Here is a 23254-nt window from a genome sequence, read left to right on the forward strand (position 1 = left end):
AAATCTCATAAATAGTTGCACCCTTAAGCTTGATCGATGCCGCAGAACCTCAATGTCTCGTCCTCCTTGTCATTTTTTCAACTCTCCTTGGGGTTGCCGCAATGGGGACGCATGTGTCTTCACTCACAATACTGCTCACCAAAATGCAACCTTATCTGCAACTCAAGAGGCATCTTCAACTCCTCGTGACGCTGCTCCTAAATCTTCGCCTCCTAAAGGAGTTTGCAGATTCTTCTGGAGTTCAGGTCATTGCAAGCGCGAGTTCGATTGTCATTATAGGCATTCTATGGACCCATCTCTCGAAACGAAACCACAGGGAGTAGCTGCTTCTACACCGGTCGCGACTTCGTCAAAGCTACCCAAACCCCCTCATGGCCCCGCAGGGATTACACCACCTACGACCGTGATGTTGTCACCTACGGAGGCACATTACCAAATTAAACGGTTTCTCGCTGACAGTTTCCGCTTCAGAACGACATATGAGGTGTATGCATTTATGAAAGCACTCAGCAGTGCTGATCCCTCAAACCAATCATGGGTAAGATATAACATATATACTTGCAAAACCTTGGCTGATGTCTGCATCTCGTTAGACTACAGAGGATGGCCAGGTATTTCTCTTGTCATACAAGTCTGTGCACATTACTCATATAAGCAGCTGTTCCTTTCATCCATCACATCGGTAAGTGTTACCATGAATAGCACCTATGATTTACTCATCCCCCAAGTAGAGCTCAGGCATTATGCGTATCATCCAAATTCTCAGCTGGTCCAAAGTCTCCACTAAAGCTGGGACGAACAAAGAATGTCTATCCTTCCAAAGGGGCTTAATCCCCATACTCAAAGTACGCTGAAACCATCACTCCAAATTCACCGAGATTCAAATCTGGATTAGTTCATGTCCTCGGAATATGTTGTCAAGAGCACTCTCTGGACGCAGTCTAAGTGAGTGGGGCTGGGCTTCGAAGCCCACTTTTGTTGACAAGAATCTATCCCAGCATTTTGTTTCACACTATACTTGACAATATCGAAAACCTCTCTTTTGTAATCAACTCGTGCATGGAGGCAATCATGGCTGCGGAATCATTCTCAGTGTTAACTCCGTGCCTGCCCGGAAGTATGCGGGATGTTCGAGCTAAGCTCCACTAGGGATACCGTGTCCCGGAACGCTAGCGTAGGGACTCGGAGGGCGAGCGTAGGGTAAGCAGTTGACGGTAGCGACACGGAGGGGATGGGAACAATACCGGAGGACCGGCATGTAGGGAGCAAAAGTGCCGTAGGCACCGGAGGTTGACGGGAGAGTACCGAAGTACGAAGTGAGGGAAGACTTGAAGATAGAATAAGACACAAGTATTGCGGAAGACACTTGGAGTAGGAATTTGCGGGAAGGACTTAGAGGCGAAGAGGAGTAGAGGGCAGAAGTAAGTCGATATTCATACTGAGGAATACAGGCTGAACTATACAAGTATTTATACTACTGCTCCGGAGTTGGAGGTAATGTACGATGAGTAAGGAACGTGCGGAAGGAACGGATTGTTAGTAAGTAAACATGAGATAAAACATTGGATACAATATCGTAGCAACTGCGGAATGATAGGAATGTCAAGAAGTGTCAAAGGTAGACAGGTAGCAACGAGACTAGTACACAGCTACCCCTTGGACTCAATCACAGTTAGGTTGGCAAGAATACATCATGCACGCAGTATATACTTCGGTTTGATTAGGAAAGGGTGAACATAAATTTCATGCAACGAACCTTGCGTTGCGTGTCATTAGGTACATCTTCGACATAGTTGGGTCTAGTAATGATACCGTATCCCCATGAAGTCATCCATGCGTCACAAATACTGCAGCCGGAATCGCACTGAATTTGGGTAAATCACATAAAACATATGATTATTCATAACATATCAAATATCTAATACGACTGCTACGTGAGCGACTACTCGGCAAGAAGGCTAGTGATGGGAGCAGCCGGGATTGCGATAGAAGAGACCAGCAGAGGAGCCTGGCCAGCAGGGTGGGGCAGGTAGGTGGCTGGGAGTTCAGGGAGGGTGGAGTTGCCCCTGTTCCAACCATAGCGCCTTGTGTCGTTGGCGACAACCTTATGTAGTAGCTGAAATGATAGTCAGACAACCTATAGCAGATGATAATGAAAACTCGGCGGGTTCGTCGTCGGATGAAATGGACGCTCCGTCCATGAAGGCATCTAGATTGGCGGCCATGGCGTCCATGTGGAGCTGGCTGACGGGCGCGGTCATAAGCGAGTTGTGGTCAAGAGCTTCCCAGTCCAGCTGGAGCTGAAGAGGGTGCTCGTCTGTGTGGGGTGAGAGCGGATTGGGCGGGAAATTGGCCATGGCTGCATCATCGGTGTTCACAAAGTCTACCGACTCAAGCAGACTTCAACAGCCAGGGGCGATGGTGAGGGGGGAGTCCACCGAAGAAACGAGCGTGGAGAGGGCGGATGTCAGAGCAGGGGGTTGAGGCAGTGGGGCGTGGAGGGCGGCACGAGCAGCGACTCGGCACTGGTGCTTGGTGGTCCTCTCGTGATGGTATGCCTTGGTGAGATTGTGCCATTCGACGTCTGCACAGGCTCGACACCTGTACATGAACGCGAACGGCCCAGTTCTGACCGTCCAATCTGTGGGCTGGAGGTAAAAACTGTACGGTAATAGAGTTCATATGTGACTTACGGTCGAGATTGAGGGTCTGTCGAGAACAAGAGGGGGGCATGGTCGGGCTGAGGGAATAGTGGTGGTGGGAAAGAAAGAGAGGATGTGAATCAACAAACCTTCAGCGCTCGGCAGCGGTTGTCCTTAGCAGAAATTTGCGACATCAAGAGACGATGGTTGGGTTCAACAGCGCTCAATGTATTGGAAGAGCTATATGCAAGTATGCGTATGAGTTACGCGCAAGTGGTGAGCGCGTATGAACGCGTTGCGTTGAGTCTAACTGACTTCCTTATTCGGCTGACAGCTGAGACCCAACCAGTTTGCAACTCATGTGGTTGGGTTCCTCCCAATACGAGGGCTGGCCATGTAGAAAAGGAGGTAATAAGGAACAACACCTGTCAAACATGTAGCGAGGAAGAGTAGCAAGGTGGCTGCGTGGATCGGAATGTTGCCGTAGAGACCGGAACGGGACCAGAGCATGACAGTCAGACCCTCTCCATTCAGCAAGGGGAGAGCATGGGCATCAGTTTTTTTACTTCTCTGTCTACGATACTTCAAGAGTATGGCTTTTCTCCTAGGATATTATACACAAGTGCTCATTCAGGAATTACGCAGGGTTCTCATCCGGTTCAAGAACACCGTCATAATGTACCCCAACCTAGGCCCCCTTTCCCGTCAGGTTAATGAATGGTACTTCAAGTGGCAAGCCAGTATCTGCGCAAGTCCATCAGCCTTTGACGGCCCTTTTATGAGCACGCAAATCCCTGTTCGAGATCTTATCTTGGGAGACATCCAAGATAGATTTGCACGTATCATTTCTATGGTTGAAAGAGAGCAAGAGAAAGCAAACGGTAATGGCAAGGAAAAGGATCAGCCGAGGACAGCCCCACGGATCAGTGAAGGAAAACTAGCTGCCCTCAAAACAGCATATGAAGGCCCTGGGGAGCTTCGCCACGAAGGTCCTTGCCACGACAATGACCACGTTGATATCTACGACATCCGGATTGCTCCTACTCATGAGGAACTAACTTGTTGGTTGGATCCGTTCTTACCTGCAAACCTATATGGTGCTCCCCACCTGGCCCCACCTGAATCTATGGAGCGCCTCCTTGACATACAGTTTCATCTCCTCAGAGAAGAGCTGATGTATGTTTATCTTCACAACTGTTTATTGCCCTATTGATTTTGGTTTATCCAGTGCACCTCTTCGGCTTGCCGTTCAGCTGGTCTTGGATGACATCAAGAACACAAATTTCCGCAAAACTCAGCTTTCACAGTTCTTGAGTAAAGGCGGAGGAAAGTGCCGAGGACATGCAGGTGGACGGGACGGCGTGATGTTCAATCTGTATGCCAATGCCGACTTCTCATCGCTTGTGCCCGACTGAAGAGGGATATCCACAAGCATAATGTTCGACGCGCCCCCTGGACGAGCACGATCTCAGCAGGCAAGTGCAAGGGCTGCATTCTGGGAGGGGATGAGTGGGAAGCATTTATCCCAAGGCGGCCTCATTGAAGTCGTCTGGCAGTCAGGTGGCAACGTGGCCATTCACCTAGGTGTCATCGCCAGCTCGGTCAAGGATGTGGCAGAACATGTCAGGCGCAATGCTGAACGGGTCTGCGTGCGCATCGTTTTCTTTGATGCTTCAGTTGAATTACGGATACTGCAAGATCTGCATAGCCGTTCCACTGACAGCGGAATTAAGCTGCTCGTTGAATCTCCCATGATGTTCGAGGCATTTCGGCCAATTCTTGAGGCCCTCAAAGTCCAGCCCGAGACGATTCCCTTTGCTTCCGACCTTGTACACCATCACCCGGATTTTTTCAGTACCCACTCTATCAGCCCTCCAAAGTATGCCCTGCTTCCAGGCTTTTCATACGACTTGAGCTCTTTAGTCTCTGGATTTGACAGGAACCAGCTCTTGCTAGCACCAAGTGACACTCATACAGCTGACAATGCTCGAGCTTTGCTACGTCAACAAAGCTGCTTAGATCCCAGTCAAGCTGATGCAGTAGTTGACGCATTGATGAGCGAAGTCGCTCTGATCCAAGGGTAAGCCCGCCATCCAGTAATTAAGTGACATTGAACTTAACGCCATGTGAAGGCCTCCAGGGACCGGAAAGGTGCATAGTTTCATACCTCTCATACCATCCTCCTAACAATGGATTCTAGAGCTACACCGGGCTTCAGTTGCTTCGAGTCTTACTCAATAATGGCATACGGCCCATACTGATGATTGCTTTTACAAACCATGCATTGGATCATATGCTCAGCTCGGTACTTGACGCTGGGATCACAAAGAACATTGTTTGATTGGGGTCTCGCTCTGCCGATGAGCGTATCTCAGAGTTCTCTATTGAGATGCTCGAGATGATTGCAGGTCACTCAAGACTTGATTCATCCTTCTCGGGGCGGCACAGGGATCACAAGGTTGCCGAGGAGGAAATCTGTCAGCTCATCAACCAGATGGTCAATTCTGAAATTGAGTCGGAATCTGAGGAGATCTCCAAACATATACAATGCTTCTATCCTGAGCATCACGAATTCCTTTCTAACCCCCCTCCTTGGATCAATAGCATCATCTCAGCTTTTGTGGATCACGAGGAAGGCTGGTATAGTCAAGGTGCAAGCAGCCGGTCCAAACTCAAGGATATTAGCTTGTATGCACTCTGGCTGAAAGCTGTGGATTTGGACTTTCTAGAACAGCCTGAGCCATTTTCAGATGCAACTGGTTTGTCTGTTCAGCCGCACAGCACCCACAACACTTTTAGCATGCTCAATGTGGAAGGCAGCCACGAAGATGAGACCGCTGGCTCGGATGAGGAGGGACCAGAAGACATAGTAGTCGCATCAGGATTAGTGGAGGAAAGGTGGTTGACTGAATTCCAAAATTCTGCCCAGATGACCGAACTGTCCCAATCTGCAATGCAGAATCAAATAACTCAAGCATCCCCTCAGCCCCATACTCCACGTTCCATATCTCCTTTGGCCACTTCGAACACACCACATATAGGTGACATTCAGGCCTTTTTTTCAACATTCAATTATGATCGACCTCCACAAGTCCCAACTTCCAATCGTTGTTTGGAGCACCTTTTTGATGACGGTGGGGTTTGGAGTATGGGCCGCCTCGAGAGAGCTTCACTTCACGATTACTGGCTACAGCAAGTCAGGGTCACTGTGTATGAAGCCCGTCTTGCCGAGTTTCAAAGGCTGAGAGAACGGCATGCCGAAACACTGCGTCGGTATAACGAAGGCAAAGAAGAGGTGCGCTCAGCTCTCTTGAGCCAATTTCCTGGCACTTAGGGACTAAATGGCATAGGTTAAGTGGCTGCTTATGAAAAATGTTGACATCATTGGGTGTACAACAATGGGTGAGGTTTAAAGCATTATACACAGCTACCTAGGGCTGATGTGAGGATTTAGGTGCTGCAAAGTTGACTTCTCTCCTGAAAGTGCGGACGCAAACATATTTCCATTATTCTGATGCTCACATGTTGCGCAAAATTAGGGGCTAAGCCCGTGGGTGCTCCTGGTTGAAGAAGCAGGTCAAGTGCTTGAAGCGCATATCTTGAGCAGCCTTGTTCCTTCTGTGGAGCATCTAATTCTCATTGGTGATCCCCTACAACTTTGACCCAACCTGAACAATTTCTGTGCGAGATTTCCTCACAGGCATCTAAAGATGCACCCAAGTCAACCACTAAAATATTTTTACTAGCTTTATCAATGGATAGCAAGCGTGGGTGTGAACTATTCAAATTTGATATGTCCTTGATGGAAAGGCTATCGAGCGCTGGATTCCCCATGTCTCGCATTGATGTGCAGCGCAGAATGCGCCCATCGATATCCTCTCTGATACAGTTAGCACATCTGCATTACCCTGTCATGCCTAATAAACAAGTAACTTATAGGAACACGTTGTACCCTGGTCTTGAAGATCACGAAATAGTCCTGCAGTACCCACCAGTCCAAGGGATCACGAAGGACGTGTTCTTCTTTACTCATGAACATCAGGAAAACGGAGGTGCCGAAGACATGTTAGCGAGCAAGTATGATATGTTTGAGGTAAGTGGTCTTGTACCTTTGGATAATCACTTTTTGAACATCTTTGTGTATGGTAGGTCAACATGATAAAAGACCTTGTTTTGTACTTTTTGAGGTAATCAACCTCTTTACGACCTATATTGGCTGAACTAAATCAGACACAGGCAAGGCTGCTACTCGCAAGATGGAGACATTGTTGTTCTTTGCGCATACCTGGGACAGCTCGCGCGGTTGAGGGATGCACTCACAAATGAAATGGCTGTTATAGTTGAACTTGATGAAAGGGACAAACAAGCTCTCGCTGAGGAAGAGGATGATGTTGCAGTTGACTCAGAGACCACAAGCAGCGTGGAACAGGTTCAAGTGACCAAAAGGGTAAGGATCTCACGAGTTTTGTGGATGACCACCTCAATGATGTTTTTCATAAATGCTCTTAGGTTCGACTTCGAACGGTTGACAACTATCAAGGCGAGGAGGGTACTGTAAGTTTGAGCTTGTTGTGTTTGCTACTGCTGCTGACGTCTGGATAATAGATTGTCATCTTATCTTTGGTTCGGAATTCCGGTGCCTTGGACGAAGAAATGGCCAACCTGGGAATTGCTGCTGCCAACAGGACTAACATTGGTTTCCTCAAAGTATGTTCATCTACTAGTCCTAAACAGTATTCAGAAGCTGACACCAACAACCAGTCAGAAAACCGTACCAATGGTAATTGCACTTTTATACACAGTACATTGTCTCTCCCAGCTGATATTTCTTAGTTGCTCTCTCCTGAGCCCGCCATGGGCTCTACATTTTCGGAAACGCAGCTAACCTTGCCTCAAGAAGCACCATGTGGAAATCTGTAATTGAGGAATTGGAGGTGGGTGATGCTCTTGGCCCAGCACTACCCATGATACATTTTTTTTTGCTTAATTATTTTGCATGCCACCGCCACCCTGATATTGTAGAACTCGTGTCCGAGCCTGGTGTTCTCCCAAGAATTGCTCCTGACAGTAAACACACCTTCATTGAGAATCATGGCTGTTTATTGATCTGGAACCATAGGTGGTTGTATGCGACCTTGCGAATTCCGCCTCCAGTGTGGACATATGGGTCCTTACAAGGTTAGATCGGCATTGGTACCATAAATGAGTTCCTGCAGTTCTTAACCTCACACTGTGTTTCATAGTGCCATAGTGACGATCCGAAGCATATGGTGGTACATTGCCTACAAGTCTGCAGAAGGCTTTGCTCTCGAGAACACCCGTGTAAAAAAGAATGCGCGGAACCTTGCGGCAATTGCCTATTCCTCATCTATGATGTGAAGCTGCCTTGCGGTCACACTAGCCCGCCGCTTTCATGGTATGTGCTTCCCTGTAGACTTGAGACTGACATACTCTAGCGACTGGATCTAGTCATAGAATGGATAGTCTGAAAGATGTTGCTTGTTTGCATCCAGTTGTCAAGAATCTACCTCACTGCGAACACTCTGCAACCCTGTCATGTTCAGCGGATCCGACGCTCCACAAGTGCCGGGAAATTTGTGAGCGTGTGATGCCATGCTGCAGAAAGACATGCAATGCACCCTGTCACGAATGTCAAGAGATGAGCTTGCCTAACGCAGACAGACTGGAATACATAGAGCGAGCTCATCATCGGAAGCATGGCTGTGACAAGCTGCTCTACTGTGGACATCAATGTCAAGAACCGTGCTCTGAGGACCATCAGCATTCGACTAGTTGTTTGCGGCCATGTCGACAGTTCTGCTCTCATGCCCGATGCAAACTACAGTGTTCAGACCCTTGTCCTTGTCAGAAGCCTTGCGAATGGTCAGAGAATTTGTACTTGGTTATCCTGACACTGACAAACTTTTGGATAGGCGCTGTTGTCATCACACTTGTCCTGTTCCATGTGGATCAGTAAGTCTACTATTGCTTTCGTCCTTTTACAACAGATTTATCCATTATTCTCAGGTCTGTGCTCGCTTGCCTTGCGACCTTAGGTGCTACAGAAAACTAGGCTGTGGCCATAGATGCCCCTCAGGTTAGTGGCACACTTACACTCAAAGCCGTATTTGATTTACTGTATGCCTAGTGTGTGGTGAGGACTGCCGTATCCAAGTCTGTCCAGCTTGCGCAGCCGAGGATCAAAGATCCAAAGTGGCCGATCTTGTGATGCAATGGACCCTACAAGAAATAAACGTGGATGAGGAGACCGTGGACGAACTGCTCATAACTCTGCCCCACTGTGGACATGTCTTCACAGTCGAAACACTCGATGGCATCTGCAGCATGACAGAGTACTACAACCAGGATGCACAAGGATGCTGGGAAACTCTAGCCTGTCCACCTCATGGTTTCAAGAGTCCTCCGACATGTCCTACTTGTCGCACCGCCATCAAGTCGCCTTGTTACGGTCAAATCTTCAAAAGAGCTGATTTGGATATCTTAGAAAGGAACATTCCTTCCAAGATGTCGCGGCGGCTTACAGAGGCTCAGTCAGTATGGGAATCTTTCGCAGTAAACGAGGCAGAAGATTTTCTACGTAAAGCTGCTGCTTCCATAAAGAGTCCTCAGGTCAAGAACCCCAAGCTCGCTAGCATCAGAGGGGCTCAACAGAAGGCATTGCGAGCAAATCAGGATAGCACCATTGTATCGGAGCGAGACAACAATGTGGCAAACACCAAACTCCACAAGGTTGAACCACCTGTTGTCGATATATGGCGCAAGGCTACTCACAAACTCTTCACTGCCTATCGCATCGCTGCAGACGCAGGCGGGATGCGCTCAGCACACAACAGAGCATGGGAAGCATCTGTTTCCTGTCTCTATGAACAAGAAACTCAATGCTATGTCGACCATCCTAGTCAAGCCCCCATGCGCCCTATGGAGCATGCTAGGCAAGAAGCCATGAGGAAGGTCGGGCAACCTCGTCCCCTGGCTGACAAGCGATTCCTCGTTGAGTCAATCTGGACTAGTCTTCACATACAGCTCGCGCTTTCTCGCCTCGGGACAGCATGGCTCGAAGAGGTGACAAGGCTTGGAAACGAATATCCTAAGTCAAGTCGCGCAGTCTGGGCGAGCTACCTTGACTTCATATTCTCCACTTGTTCCCGTGACGTGAATCTTGCTTTCAACATTGCGATCAGTTCCGGTTCACCTCGCCAAGCTACTACCACGGTTCTAATGCATCTCAGAGTGGACCTCGAGAAATTCTGCTTCAATCTTTTCATGTGTAGGAGTAATGGGACTTTGAAGGACGATAGGGAAGAGATGATAGCTCGCGTCGAAAGTGGCCGAGACCAGGCGGGGCAAGAGGTTAAGCAAGCCGTCCGCAACTATCTCAACCCCTGCATGACTACAGTGAATACCGATCTAGAGAAAGAACGGAAATGGCTGGAAGACAACTTTTCGAAGACAGCTCATACAATCACCGACAAATGGGAGAATATTTTGAAGTCATTACGGATGGACACATTTTATGAGCCTGTCTCTAGACGAGCAGATGGAAATCGTCAAGGCACTAGACTTTGGTAGGCTGGGCTGATATCTTCTCGGATTCAATATCATTGAAACCGAGCTATATAGGCCACACTGGACATTTCTATAATTGCCCTAACGGGCATACCTTCGTGATAACTGAAGTGAGGACCGGTTATTATTTGTTCTGCGAAGCTAATGTACTAACCCGGCTACAGTGCGGCGGGGCGGTGGAGCGTTCGCAATGCCCCGAATGTGGCGAAAACATCGGTGGATCAGGACACAGACTTGACTCGAGGAACACGGTCGCCACTGACTTTGAAGCATTGGCACGTCAGGCAGGTGCAGGAATATCGCCTTGGATGTTCTGACTAGAAAACAATTAATAACCTGTGTATAATCGAATATGTCAGGGAGGCAATATTTTGATCAACGTTTACCGCTATGTCTTTCTGTTTCGTATGGTTTGAACTTGGCTAGACGAAAGATTCCGCCAGTACCGGTTATAACCGGCTATTCACTTATGTAAGCACCGGCTCACCGTCCGTCTGTGAATTTAGCGTAATTCCACTCGTCCGTCAAAGGTGTATCAGTAACCCCTCGCCAACGGGACGCTGCTTTTTTGAAACTGTGACAATGTCCTTCCAAGGTCTCATTTCTGGCTCGGAATGTGCTGTTCCTTCAAATCCTCTCTCGCAGGTTCTGAAACACACTGAGGGTGATCGCACCCTTCAGCAGGTTCGCTCTCCGTCCGCTCCGGCCAGTCAATGCTGGTGAGCTGACATGAATCTTAGGACAGGGTAGCTGGGCCCTCGTCTTCTTCGGTATGCTCAGACAATAACATATTATCCACTCTCTGACTAAGGAAACAGCTGCATCACCTCCCGGGGTCTGCACCGGCACAAACCTCTGAGAGAGATGCGGCAATGGCCCGCCAGTTCTTCGGCAATCAGCAGGGCCATGGAGAGCCCTCATTCATGCATCCTCCTCAGCTCTATCCTGCTGAAGCGAGCCGTCTCAATGGGATAAACCGATCCTCTGACTTGGACGCCGTTTGGTCCAAAGAACAGCCACAGCAAATCTATCATAGCGGCGGACCTGCGCGCTGGGCAACTGAGTTTGGTGCATCAGGTCAGATGTACATGCCGTCCAACTCCTCAACACAGATCAGTTCTGCTCCTCTCAATAGTGCGTTTGGTTATCTGGCGAAGAGCGCTGTTAGCTAATGAGGATCAGACCAAGGCCCTTCATACGCCGTGCCACGCTCAACATTCATGAATTCAACGTCAATGGGGAGTTATGGGATGTCTATTGGACCATCGGCCTTCCAGAACTACGATCCAGGGTTCCAATCTGCCACTGTTGGAAAAGGCAAAGGCAAAGAAATTGACTTCGATGCTGCTTTTGACCAAGCTGCTGCCATGCTCCGCCCTATCGGCAACGAAACTTCTCGGATAGTTGAGCTTGATGACACGACGACGCTGGAGGAGGCACTCAAGGAAATCCAGCTCGATCAGAGCAGCGAAAGCGGCACTAAATCTGATTTTGCTTCGTACGGATCTTGGTACATCCACTGCAATTGTGTCTGACTTCCTTCGCAGAGCATGGGAGCAACTTCAAACTTCTGAGAAGCCTCCGGCACAAGAAGACATGGCGAAATGGGAAGCTGAGTTTAATCAACTCATGGCGGCAGACCGCGAGGAAAATGATTACGACTACGGAGCCGCAATGCAGGACGCCTGGGCGAATAGTCACTCGGGAGAGAACGGTTTTGTTGAGGAGCCCGTCAAATTTGACGAAGAAGGGATTCCTATCCTGTCTGATTATGCCTTTGGTAAGTTGATGTTGTCCATGCTTGCGAGCTATATAAACTAGCTTCACTAGAATCGAGCAACAAATTCTTGGATGGATCAACACTGGTGACCTCCCCCTTAAGCGAGGCCAAAGCATTACTCGATAGGGGTGGCTCGCTATCCGAAGCTGCCTTACTTCTCGAAGCTGCGATCCAGAAAGGAGAGCTTGGCGAAGGAGGTTACGAAGCGTGGATACTGCTGGGCGAAACAAGGAACATGGACGAACGAGAGGAGCTGGGGATGCGTGCCTTAGCGGAGGGCGTTAAACGAGCAGAAACCGCCAATGCTTCTGGTGCAGGGATGATAGTACGTGCTACAGCCTTTCCTCGATGCATGCAACCTGACTGTTTGTCAGTCACTCGCCATCTCTTACACCAATGAATCATATGAGAGGGCATCGTATGTTATGCTACTACGCTGGCTGCGTGCTCGATTCCCGTCGCATCCGATACCCGAGACCACTCAGCAAGCAGTGGCGTCCCATTCAACCTGGGACTCTCATGAGAAGATCACCGATGCATACTTATCATTAGCCAGGCAACAATACAGTCAGGGCATCGTGGATCCTGATGTGCAGATTGCTCTCGGTATACTCTTCTACAACACAGGAGAGTACACCCGTGCCAAGGATTGCTTCGAGGCTGCTCTCAGTCAGCGCCCCGAAGTGAGTTATTTATCGCCCTTGATCTGCATTTTCTCTGACGATTGCCATCGCATCAGGACTGGCTTCTCTGGAACAGATTAGGATCCTCATTATCCAACGGGAACAAACCCGAGGAGGCCCTCGGTGCTTACCGCGAGGCACTAAACCTCCGGCCAACGTATACCCGGGCTATCTACAATGTCGGCGTCGCCTGTAAGATTCGCCCAAGTCTTGCCATCTATGGCAGATAGCTTACCCAAGTTCATGCACAGGTATGAATATCGGAGCGCACAAAGAAGCCGCCGAGCACTTCCTTAGCGCGTTGAGTATGCAAGAAACCAATGGTGGTGGCCGCACCAGCGAACAGCTGTGGTTTACTCTTAGACGCGCCTTCCTCGCTATGGTGAGCAATCTCCCCAAGCTTATATCTCTCCATAGATGCTGACGGAACATCAGAACCGGAGTGACCTTGCCGAGATGGCCAAACCCGAGACCCATGCCAACCTTGACGCTTTCAGACAGCAGGGCATGGATTTCTAGGCACTATAGCGGATATACAGTACGACCCCTTTATCGCGATGTACTAGACGATTCTCTACCGCATGATTCATCTTGATGATTGACAGCTTGTATGGATGCGCGCCCTTGTTGTCGAAGTTCTTCGAAACTCAAGCGGGTACACCCCCTTCCATCTTTCATCTTGATGAGAGGCGAGGACACTGCCTATCGCGGGCCATGGGCCGTACACCGCACACGGATGGGTGAGATGAGTGTGCTGGCACATGTGTCCCGCCCCAGCTATAAAAACCCATGGCTTGTTGGATCATAGTGCTCAGCAACCTCCCGCACCACCACTACATCGATAATCATCTCCTGCTGTAAGCACAGGCCACCTCAGATCAGATCTTAATCCTCATGCTGACGTGTCGCCTAGCTTTATATCAAGCTCTCGACAATATGTCTGACTCCAAGTGCAACTGCAACACCTCGTAAGTTGCTGTTATCGCGTACAGCTAGTCTGTTGTGCTCATCTGTCATTTATTAACACAGCTGCAACTGTTCCAAGGACAAGTGCACCTGCAAATAGAGTGGTGCGTAGAGTCTAAACCTGTGAGTGAATTTCAAGGGTTGGTACTTGTTCAACGCCTCATTCATAGACGTGGCGCTCTTGAGTCCACATAGCCTGAACGCGTCGTTGCATGTAGAAGTATTGTTTGGGTGGATGTAAGAAAATGTAAACTTGTCCCGAGGACGTGTAACACCGTCATCATCCCAGTGTTGTGAACGCCTTGAGCATGCTCATCGCAATCATCTGCTTGAGATAGTGAAGAATGAGAGGCTGGTACCACTAGGTATTTTTCTAACATAACTTGTAAACCGCCTATGGAGGCGAACGTATCAGCCTAGATTCGAGTCTAGACGCGGTGTGTCCCTCACATCGGGCGTTGAGTCCGACCGAAGGTCTCAGGAAATCTAGTATTAATCAGAGATTACACCTTGGACACTCCAGAACAACTCTAGGATGTAGCGAGTAAGATCATCCTAGCTAGTTTGAAATGGATATACAAACACAAAGGAAGCATCACCTTACCATCTTTGTCAGAGTCACTGACGAATTGAAAGGTATGGATTTGTTGAGCGGGTGTCGTCCATGCGTGAGAACTTGATAACGCACTATCACTGGTGCAATTTCGGATGTTTTTGTAAAGACGAAAGCCACGCAAAAACAGAGATCAGCGACAACCTTCGCGAATTCGTTAATATCGGCACACGTCACCAACCCGTAATCTTTATACATACACCTGGCTCATTCGGACCCATGATCAGGCATAAAGATGACACCGTTCCAAGCTCAGACGGATGCGAACCCACCGACGGCTCGACCTTTGGCCGCCCTTACTTCACATGTGCCGACCGCAGCCCCCCTCAAACTGTTGTCCCGTTCCAGAGATGAGGTGCCTATTACAGCTTGACGGGAAGCCGGTCGTGTGTGTAGGTGGACGAATTCCTCGTTTCCTCGCCGAATTCTCCCCCAGATGGTGCTCACGGGTCATGAGACAATATTCCTACGCGTCATGAGACATGGTGATTTGACTTCACACCCGGTCCGAACTTACAGTACTACCGTCAATAAAAAGGCCTTGTGGCTCCCCAGTCTGATCAAGTAGTTATCGCTCACTGTTCTCACCATGTCTGGAGTCGAAATGTGAGCCCTTCTTCAAACCTGTAACGAACGTTATTGTTGACTGTCAAACTCATTGTGTGCTCTACGCGTCTAGTCATTCAGTGTCTCGCACGACCTATGTGCCCAAAGGGGGCAAGCTGAACAAGATCTCCAGTGCCTTGACGCAAGACAAGGTATGGAATTGTGCTGTACACAATGGCCGCTCATCAGCTGAGGCCTGAGCTATCTGGCAGGCTCGTGGAGGCGCACAAGCTATGCGTATGTGAGATTGACATTGTGTGATTTTCAGGCTAAAATTCTCTTGAATCAGTCTATGCCACTGGCTTGACTGAAGAGGATATGGATAAGCCTCAGGTACAGTACTTCAAAATTGCGATCCAATGACGTAGAAAGTTATATCCGCGTTTCTAGATTGGTATTTCTCCGATATGGTGGGAAGGTAATTCGTGTTTACCTAGTCGTCCCCATTACACATGGCTCACAGTACTCAAAGGGAACCCATGTAACTTTCATCTTGTGAGCGGTTAGCAGCTGATAGATCCACAACCAAGTGACACAGTCCACAGCTTGATCTTGCGAAGCAAGTCAAAGAAGGGTGCAAAGATGAAGGCTTGGTGGGTCTCATATTTAACACCATTGGGGTTAGGTATTGCACTGTTCAGTCAATGCGTAGGACCTGCAGACAACTGAACTTTTTTGCTTAACAGTGACGCTATCACTATGGGCACAGATGGTACATCTTCTTCAGTTTGGGTACTGGCTGATGCCCTAATATATCGTATTACATAGGAATGCGTTACTCGTATGTGCCCTGGCTATTTCTCGATCAGGCCTCTTAAGTTGGTCCTTTGCAGCCTTCCCTCCCGTGACTTGATTGCAGACTCTGTAGAAGCTGTAGGTCTCCCGACTGCGTAGCAGACGACATTTAAGCTGACTTCCTATCACCCATTGCAGGTTACGCTCGTATGCCTGCGTGTTATCTCAAACATTAACCTGCGTTAAAGGGAGATATGTGTCGTAGGCCCAGCACTACGACGGGAACATCTCCATCCCCGGATGTGACAAGAACATGCCAGGTGTCCTTATGGCAGCAGCTCGCCACAATAGGCCTACCATCATTGTATATGGAGGAACCATCCAAGTAGGCACGCGGCATGTAGACTGCCCTTCAATGGGCTACAAGACGGGCGGGACAGTCAACATCTCAGACGCTTTTGAATCTTATGGTAGAGCATATATTTGTCACCACTGCAAGAATTACTGATTCGATATTTTAAGGCGCTTATGCTGTAGGCCTCATCAACGATGAGGAAAGGTTCGACGTCGTCCGCCACTCGTGTCCCGGCCCTGGTGCTTGTGGTGGAATGTACACGTACGTGACATTTATAAACATCTTATAGATCGCGCGAAGCTGAGGTGTGTATAGTGCGAATACTATGAGTTCCGCACTCGAGGTCCTAGGCATGTCATTGCCTTTCTCATCCAGCACGCCGGCCATGTATCCGGCCAAGATGCAGGAGTGCGCGCGTGCTGCTAGTTACATGAAGCGTTTGCTGGAGCTTGACCTTAAGCCTCGCGACATTCTTACCCGCCAATCTTTCTTGAATGCCATCGCCATCGTTAATATCCTCGGTGGATCGACCAATGCGGTGCGTGGCAAAGAATCAGGGTATACGTGTTGACACTGACATGTTTATAGGTCTTACACTTTCTGGCCGCGGCTCGTGCGGCCGATATCGACCTTACAATTGACGACTTCCAGACGATTTCCGATCGCACTCCATATCTCGCAGACTTGAAGTAAGTGCTGAATATCCCCAAATGTTCATATCCGTGCTGACGACATGTATGCCCATAGGCCCTCTGGAAAGTATTACATGGAGGACGTGCACAAGATCGGTGGCATTCCGGCGGTGGTTAAGTACCTGCTCGCGCATACGGATTTGATCGACGGCAGCCAAATGACGGTCACTGGGAAAACGCTGGCAGAGAACTATGCGGACGTGCCCGAGCTCAACTTCGACAACCAGGACATCTTTAGGCCGATCGAGAACCCCATCAAGTCATCTGGTCATTTGACCATTCTCAAAGGAACGTTGGCTCCTGGAACGGCCGTGGCAAAGCTGACAGGAAAAGAAGGCCTGCGCTTTGAGGTAGGTTCTATACACTTCTGATCTCGAACCTGAGGGCGATACTGACCAGTGTTAACCGGAAGGGTGTTGCCAAATGTTTCGACAGGTAAGGAGTCATCGATATCACTTATGAAGGAATAACAGCTAACGCCCACCAGCCTGGAAGGCTTTTACCCTGCTTTGGAGAGGGGTGAGATTAAGCCAGGCACCATTCTCATCTTTAGATACCAAGGTCCCAAAGGAGCACCCGGGATGCCGGAGGTGAGACTCTTAGAATAAGCCTGACGTGCATCAAATTAAAGTTCGTACGGGGCAGATGCTGGGTCCTACTGCCGCTCTAATGGGTGCAGGACTTGGGAACTCTACAGCTCTTATCACCGATGGTCGTTTCTCTGGCGCCTCTCGAGGTTTCATCATCGGTGAGTGGGCAAGATAGCACATTCGTCTGGTGCTTTGACATTTGTTTATCTAGGACATGTCGTTCCCGAGGCAATCGTCGGCGGTCCTATCGCGCTCGTGAAAGACGGCGATCCTATTGTCATTGATTCTGCTGGCCGTGCCATCGACTGGAATGTGAGCGAGGAGGAGAAGGTCCGCCGTAAGCAGGAGTGGGACACGTCTGGAAAGAACAAGCTCAAGGAGAGGAGAGGAGTCCTATACCGGTATGCCCGGGATGTTGCGGTGAGTCTTACTGAAGCGAGGACAGGGTTCAGAACTGATAAGTGAACGTTATTAGCCGGCGAGCGAAGGCGCCTACTGCGATTAGCCGTACATCTTGCTTGATGGTATTTATGTGCATGTCGTGGTACAAAGACATGATGTATATCGCTAGCTAGGCATGTATACAGTAAATGCATTGTGGGTTATTACATTGAAGCTGATAGGTATCCGGGATTTATTCATAAAAGTTCTATAGCATTGTGGCGTGTATAAGTAATGCCCAGTGAACGTCCAACGTTAATTTGGATGGTATGAGGTCGTGATGCAGACAGGAAAGCTCTTTATGCTTCTGAAGGTCCAGCCGGTGGGTCGTTGGTGTGAGCGGCCACTGCCTTCCTGGAGGCTGCGTAGTCTCGCTTGGTGATATTTTCACCTGCCGAAAGATCTGATACAGTCTGATGAATGATGGAGGTTGGCTCGGCCGCAGATGAAGGCCCAGCTTCTGCTTGTTTTGAGCTACTGGCTGCGATATCGTCTTCGGTGACGCGGGCGCCAGGCTCCTTCTGGCCCTCGAGGATAGCTGGGTCTGGTGGTATGATGTACTTGTCACCCTGCCTGCGCGGGGGAGGCTCCTCAACGCCAGCCTCAACTAGCCGGTCTTTTCTGACGCGATTGCGACGACGATAAATATACCAGACAAGCGTGAATAGCCAAGCGATGGCCACAAGACCACCACAGACTGTCCCAGAAACGAGGGGAGTGGTTGGTTTATGCCTAAAAGTGTTAAAGGACGTGAGCAGAGGAATAGTGCTCATGGACATCAAGTGCGTACCCTGGTGGTGGCGAGGAAGTACTCGTCCAAGTACTAGTATTGTCCCTTATGCGTAGTGAACGCGTTGGGGTCGTATAAGTCGGCGTAGGACTCATACTCACTAAGTTTCAGAACAAAAACATTGACCAAATGGTTAGCGTTCAGTGTCGACCTATGACGTAGGAGACAACTGACCTCGACCGATGTTCTGCAAGGTTTGGATAGGTGATACACTGTTAGGGACAATAGGAATGAGATTTGCAGAGGAAGAACAAGCTGCGGGAGGGAAGGGCAGAGTTTGGGAGTGCTGGTGACCAGGATGGTCTGAGCAACCTATGCAATTGGGTATTCATGTCGTGTTGGGCCGTTTGGAGACGCAGGACGATGACATGCATGGAGCCGCGCTCCGGTTTATCCACCAGCCCCTGTGCCTAAATTGGCAGCGGTAAACAATGCCCAAACAACAGCTGGATTTGGCAGATGGATCCCAACAGTCATATTGTCTGAGTCAAGCTTGAGCTTGTTGCTTGCTTACACCTGCCATCAGTGCCATGCCTCCTCTCTCCATCAACTCGCTGTCCTACACGCTTGTCAAGTACTCTCGGGCTCACCCAGCACACTCTCCGGCTCAGTCTAGCAATGGTGTTTCTGATATCTCTCAGTCTTGGCAGCACTATACTGGCCCTGCCATCAAATTACATCTTGACACAAAGAAACATCTCGACGGTCGCTTTGCCTCCGTCCACCTCAGAGTCGCATGGTTTCTCGACAACAATGCCCGACAGCCAGACATGATCTTTGTGAGCTCTTAGTCTCATACTCCGGCACAACCTTTTCCTCAGCTGCTGCGACGTCAGGAAGACGTGGATCTCCTCGAGTTCTCTTCTTTACCACCTCAAAACTACTCTGATGTTCAAAGTCTTCCTCTAAAAGCAATCTATCGCGACAATGTCATTGGGATGCGATACCTTCATCCCACGCGCATACAGCCTGGCACTAAATCCGTGAGCCTCGTTCAACGTCGCTTACTCCGATTTCACATCTGTCAGGGTAGTCGTATCGACGATTCCAGGTTGTCTTTCAAACCCCCGCCGAAGCGTCAGAACTGGTTGGGGCCATCCGTGACGTTTGTCCATGCAAGGCCAGCCTCTTACCGCAGAATCAAAAACAGAACCAAGATATGCCTCCTCCTAGGCAACTTCCCCGATTTGACACTAGTTTAACTTCTTCCTCTCAGCAAGCCACACACGCGAGTGCATCCGCTGAAATAGCCCAACAGGCTCGAAAGCATGTTCCTATGGATCCGGGCATCCACTCTACACAATCGTCCGACGTCCAGTTGTTAAACTTTCCATCTTCAAGCCCTCAGCGAGCAGTCGATTGTAGCTCGAATGTATCCTCCTACGCGACTTCTTCCGAGATGACTGCGAGGCCACCACCAGCTCGGACCTTTCATTACTCTGGACACACGCCTACCTGTCATGGCTCAGCGCCGCCTTTTCAAACGAATCAGCTGGAGTCCAGCCAGCCAATTGACTCCTCACTCCCTAATTCTTCCTTTCCACCGTACTCCAGCAAAAGCAGCTCGACTGCCTCACTTGCTTCCACGAAACCTGCTGGCTCCTCGGGCTCTTATGCGGGTACTCGGTCTCTAGAAATCTTGCCAGACCCTTCCTCCTTATATGCACTCCCTTCCAACGAACTCGAGGCCTTGGTAGCGCACATCATACGTGAAGACAATTTTATTACACTGGTAAGATCAGTGATTGTGTTTTGGTACTCTAAACACTTCACCAGGTCGAGACCTTGGACAATTTATTTCAACGCAAAGGACCTCATATGTAGCACCGTGGGGAACCTAGTATCTGCATTGAAAGGGCACCAAAAAGCTTTTCGTAACTACTCATCCTCTGCAGCCTCCAGGCTTGTACCTGCTACCTCAATGTCATGTACACTCTCCACACCCACCCCGTGTAAGATTTTACTGACGGTCTCCTTCTTAACAGCTTCGAGTTCTTCATCGCTTTTCACCAGTAGCATACCTGCGAACCCGAGTGCATTCACGTTTTGCTTCTTTCCGGATTCAGGCATAGTGTACTCCTCCCATCGCCGAGGGATAAGGTGCATATGCTCGAGTGTGAGGACCATGTTATATGACGGAGGTCCAGACGGGTAAGTTGGATCATATCGGATTGTGGATATGACGAGATCTAGAAGCGAGACATACGCCATAGAGATTTTGTCTGCGACCTCGGTGGGCGATGCTAAGGAGAGGTCCGGAAGGCGGCGGACATGATTCGCGTATGAGAGGCGTCTCAGACTGAACGGACGATCTTGGAAGATCGTTCGGTATCAGTAACTCAGAACGCCATAGAAGGCACAAACTTACCTGCAACCTCGAGCTGCGTGGTCCTTGCGAGGCGCTCAATGGGAGGGATGCCATCCTCAGCATCGATGAATTGCACATGCTTGTGCGGCTGGCTAGCGCCACTCTGTGGACCACCTTCCAAAGGGTGTCAATAATGAAGGCAGGGTAGGAATGAGGGACAGACAATTGTAAAACGCGAGATAATTTTTGCCCTGTTTGCGTGCGGCCAGTAACAAACTGTATGTCATATACAGCTCGGAAGGTAGGAGGGGCGACGTCTGTGGTCTAAACTCTGTACTATCATGAACCTTGGTCAGTCCACAAAAGACGTGAATGTGAATGAAGACTGGCCTTTTGTCACAAGAAGGAAGTGATGCGGCACAACTGAGAACTTGTTGAGCTAGGACTCCACATGATCTACATGAGAACCTAGTCTGTGACTTTAAATCAGACCACTCACTAGAACTGCATAGTAGAGATCCTCCTCAGCATCGTACATGTCTCCGATATATAGCTTCTCGTTGTAAGGTGGCGCGAAGGGATTTGGCTTCTTGCTTTCGGTCACTTCATTGTTTGCAGTCGTCACTGACGCTTTGTTCTTAAGAGCGGTGCACACCCTAATCTCGTACTATGTTTGCGTGATGTGTCAGGTTATCAAGGCCCACAGAGCATTCTATCGAGTGAATGGAGGAACATACCTGGATTCCGTCTTCTTCATGCTTTACGATCTGCTCGGATGGAAAGAAAATGAGATCTCCCGTTTCCCGTGCATCTTCGTACTTGTTTTCGAGACTAGAGAGGACGTCTGCACTCGTCAAAGTCATATGGGGTTTAGCAATTCCGGTCAAAGGCGACTGGCAGGTCTTGGAGAGGTAGTGTCCCGGAAGATTATAAGCGATCTGACACCGAACCTTGGCTGATAAGATCTAATTAAGATAGCGGAGCCACTGAGATGACTTGAGAAAATCGACCTGTAGCAGCGAGTGACTCCAAGTCCTCTTTGTGGGCATACTACCTGCTCACGCATCCATGCCAACCGCGACAAGCACTTCACGATGCTCATGTAGTACCTCACCAAAGCTGAAGCTACCATAGGCGCATCCATAATCGTACACACAACCGTCGGAACAGGCTCAGTATATATGACGACCGTACCGAGAACAAAAGGCAAATTTCGGGACCAAGCCCGCATAACCAAAACAATAAGGGAACCTGCCCAAGAAACCCACGACACTTGCAATACGCGAGGCCGTTGTCTCCGCCCTTATGCGCAAAGCCCTGCTTCCGCCGTCCACTCTTCGATGCCTGAACAATGAGGCACGGCACAAAGGCTAGGCCGCGCCCGTCTGTCCTCTGTTGGATTTAGCTTCCTCGTAAGTTTCGTTGAGCATGATGGCTCTCGTGTAAGCGCCGGCCGCTATAAGTGAATATAACGCTGCATTTGTTCCCTGGGAGTAGATCCCGTTGTCATTAAGCTGCTCAGGAGGAAACAAAAGGGGGCGGCAAACGCACCTGATAATAAAGCACGGTCAAAGAGGCCTGTACAAGGAGAATTATGATGCGCAAAGGCATGCTGCGATGTATGGCAGTCCCTTTGAACAGTGGCAGAGGCCACTCCAATGCGAGCAATCCAAGACCGACAATCATGGCCAAAATCTGTATAACCGGTGCCTTGACAATAACATTGATAAAACCAATAACCTTGGGAGATGGCCTAAAGCATGAAGTGAGGGTCAGTCGAAGACATGCTGGCAGGAGCAACGCACTGCAAGCCACCAGGGTTTCGCAGAATGCCTCCGACGAAATCCCAAAAGAACTTGCGGTAGAACAAGCCCCAATAGCCCGACCAAACTGTGTCTGTAACGTGAAGAGAGAAGAAACGAGTGTGCTTGAGTGGAAGCGCAAACAGAGAGAGCAACGAATAAACATACAAAGACTAGCGGTAATGGCAATGAGACGGCTGAGATCGTGCCAGACGAGATTGCCCATGGTGATCTGCACGAGCTAAAGAAAGGTGCTTGAAAGTGGAGTGTTGGCTATGTTTATTTGGGGAAGCGGGATAGGACACGAGCGCAGCTCCGAGTCGGCTCAAATCACAACAGAGGGAGACCAAAGAAAAGCTAGAAGGGAAAATAGGAGCACAGCACAGCTGGCGACGGAGGACAATGAAAGAGAGAATAGAAAAGTGGAGGTGCTTTATGAGAGAATGCCAGAGGAGGATTAGGACATGGCGACTCACCCATTGTCGGTCTTCATGGCTTCTGGAAAGACACCGTCTCTAGGGCGATGAGGATGAACGCCCACCTATTTTCGGCGATGCCATGCGCTCGGCTCACTCGGCTCCTCACGCTCGTCTCCTCTCAACTACCGTTCCGCTCGGCCCGTATCCTCAACAAAGCATGCCGACTACTTCAGGTTGGTCCATGT

At 49.4% G+C, this 23254-nt stretch overlaps 6 protein-coding genes across 6 annotated transcripts; 4 read left to right on the plus strand and 2 right to left on the minus strand.

The window, feature by feature from the left end:
- Nucleotides 1–406: 406 nt before the first annotated feature.
- CONPUDRAFT_89043 (uncharacterized protein) lies at nt 407–10546 on the plus strand (the record flags this gene model as incomplete). Its single annotated transcript, XM_007768728.1, has 35 exons — nt 407–538; nt 594–611; nt 659–682; nt 732–845; nt 896–945; nt 999–1094; nt 2400–2421; nt 3177–3232; nt 3288–3818; nt 3871–4017; nt 4060–4722; nt 4775–4793; nt 4843–4977; nt 5008–5937; nt 5993–6044; nt 6097–6125; nt 6182–6284; nt 6389–6530; nt 6582–6735; nt 6792–6829; nt 6879–7089; nt 7152–7196; nt 7248–7349; nt 7404–7422; nt 7491–7709; nt 7762–7820; nt 7886–8058; nt 8112–8405; nt 8436–8525; nt 8576–8615; nt 8670–8739; nt 8791–9197; nt 9357–10209; nt 10284–10339; nt 10394–10546. The coding sequence occupies 35 exons, from the start codon at nt 407–409 to the stop codon at nt 10544–10546; spliced, it is 6246 nt and encodes a 2081-aa protein (XP_007766918.1).
- A 265-nt stretch (nt 10547–10811) lies between these two features.
- Nucleotides 10812–13457, plus strand: CONPUDRAFT_101593 (TPR-like protein; the record flags this gene model as incomplete). Its single annotated transcript, XM_007768729.1, has 10 exons — nt 10812–10913; nt 10970–10999; nt 11048–11363; nt 11412–11727; nt 11777–12009; nt 12060–12334; nt 12384–12692; nt 12749–12884; nt 12944–13074; nt 13128–13457. The coding sequence occupies 10 exons, from the start codon at nt 10812–10814 to the stop codon at nt 13209–13211; spliced, it is 1932 nt and encodes a 643-aa protein (XP_007766919.1). The 3' UTR covers nt 13212–13457.
- A 1359-nt stretch (nt 13458–14816) lies between these two features.
- Nucleotides 14817–18390, plus strand: CONPUDRAFT_164065 (dihydroxy-acid and 6-phosphogluconate dehydratase). Its single transcript, XM_007768730.1, has 21 exons — nt 14817–14877; nt 14951–15029; nt 15090–15114; nt 15167–15210; nt 15268–15295; nt 15350–15372; nt 15423–15502; nt 15564–15589; nt 15646–15658; nt 15711–15750; nt 15811–15819; nt 15878–16082; nt 16135–16228; nt 16283–16505; nt 16556–16656; nt 16715–17009; nt 17072–17094; nt 17147–17249; nt 17305–17407; nt 17461–17669; nt 17725–18390. The coding sequence occupies exons 1-21, from the start codon at nt 14861–14863 to the stop codon at nt 17752–17754; spliced, it is 1770 nt and encodes a 589-aa protein (XP_007766920.1). The 5' UTR covers nt 14817–14860; the 3' UTR covers nt 17755–18390.
- A 620-nt stretch (nt 18391–19010) lies between these two features.
- CONPUDRAFT_71689 (uncharacterized protein) lies at nt 19011–19682 on the plus strand (the record flags this gene model as incomplete). The annotated part of the gene is made up of 3 exons (XM_007768269.1): nt 19011–19259; nt 19302–19463; nt 19509–19682. The coding sequence occupies 3 exons, from the start codon at nt 19011–19013 to the stop codon at nt 19680–19682; spliced, it is 585 nt and encodes a 194-aa protein (XP_007766459.1).
- Nucleotides 19683–19699: 17 nt separating this feature from the next.
- On the minus strand, nt 19700–21695 carry CONPUDRAFT_136211 (ATP adenylyltransferase). The gene is made up of 6 exons (XM_007768731.1): nt 21526–21695; nt 21288–21455; nt 21179–21227; nt 21012–21119; nt 20849–20962; nt 19700–20792 (listed from the first exon to the last, which is right to left on the minus strand). The coding sequence occupies exons 1-6, from the start codon at nt 21649–21651 to the stop codon at nt 20359–20361; spliced, it is 999 nt and encodes a 332-aa protein (XP_007766921.1). The 5' UTR covers nt 21652–21695; the 3' UTR covers nt 19700–20358.
- Nucleotides 21696–21890: 195 nt separating this feature from the next.
- On the minus strand, nt 21891–23047 carry CONPUDRAFT_121394 (uncharacterized protein). The gene is made up of 4 exons (XM_007768732.1): nt 22759–23047; nt 22594–22684; nt 22340–22541; nt 21891–22275 (listed from the first exon to the last, which is right to left on the minus strand). Exons 1-4 carry the CDS (start codon nt 22814–22816, stop codon nt 22159–22161), a joined length of 468 nt encoding a protein of 155 aa, XP_007766922.1. The 5' UTR covers nt 22817–23047; the 3' UTR covers nt 21891–22158.
- Between the last annotated feature and the right edge of the window lie 207 nt (nt 23048–23254).

This window comes from Coniophora puteana, assembly GCF_000271625.1.
Source record: "Coniophora puteana RWD-64-598 SS2 unplaced genomic scaffold CONPUscaffold_4, whole genome shotgun sequence".
NCBI lineage: Eukaryota > Fungi > Basidiomycota > Agaricomycetes > Boletales > Coniophoraceae > Coniophora > Coniophora puteana.

Excerpts from the sequence above, each read along its gene's own strand:
- CONPUDRAFT_164065 (XM_007768730.1), top strand. Across the intron at positions 15,115-15,166 it reads TGGAGGCGCACAAGCTATGC|TCTATGCCACTGGCTTGACT; the intron begins GTATGTGAGATT and ends CTCTTGAATCAG. Across the intron at positions 15,211-15,267 it reads AGGATATGGATAAGCCTCAG|ATTGGTATTTCTCCGATATG; the intron begins GTACAGTACTTC and ends CCGCGTTTCTAG.
- CONPUDRAFT_136211 (XM_007768731.1), bottom strand. The coding sequence starts at position 21,651 with ATGACTTTGACGAGTGCAGACGTCCTCTCTAGTCTCGAAAACAAGTAC. Across the intron at positions 21,456-21,525 it reads ATGAAGAAGACGGAATCCAG|TACGAGATTAGGGTGTGCAC; the intron begins GTATGTTCCTCC and ends ACGCAAACATAG. Across the intron at positions 20,963-21,011 it reads TTATCTCGCGTTTTACAATT|GTGGTCCACAGAGTGGCGCT; the intron begins GTCTGTCCCTCA and ends ACCCTTTGGAAG.
- CONPUDRAFT_121394 (XM_007768732.1), bottom strand. The coding sequence starts at position 22,816 with ATGGGCAATCTCGTCTGGCACGATCTCAGCCGTCTCATTGCCATTACC. Across the intron at positions 22,685-22,758 it reads TGCCATTACCGCTAGTCTTT|ACACAGTTTGGTCGGGCTAT; the intron begins GTATGTTTATTC and ends TTCACGTTACAG. Across the intron at positions 22,276-22,339 it reads TGACCGTGCTTTATTATCAG|GGAACAAATGCAGCGTTATA; the intron begins GTGCGTTTGCCG and ends ATCTACTCCCAG.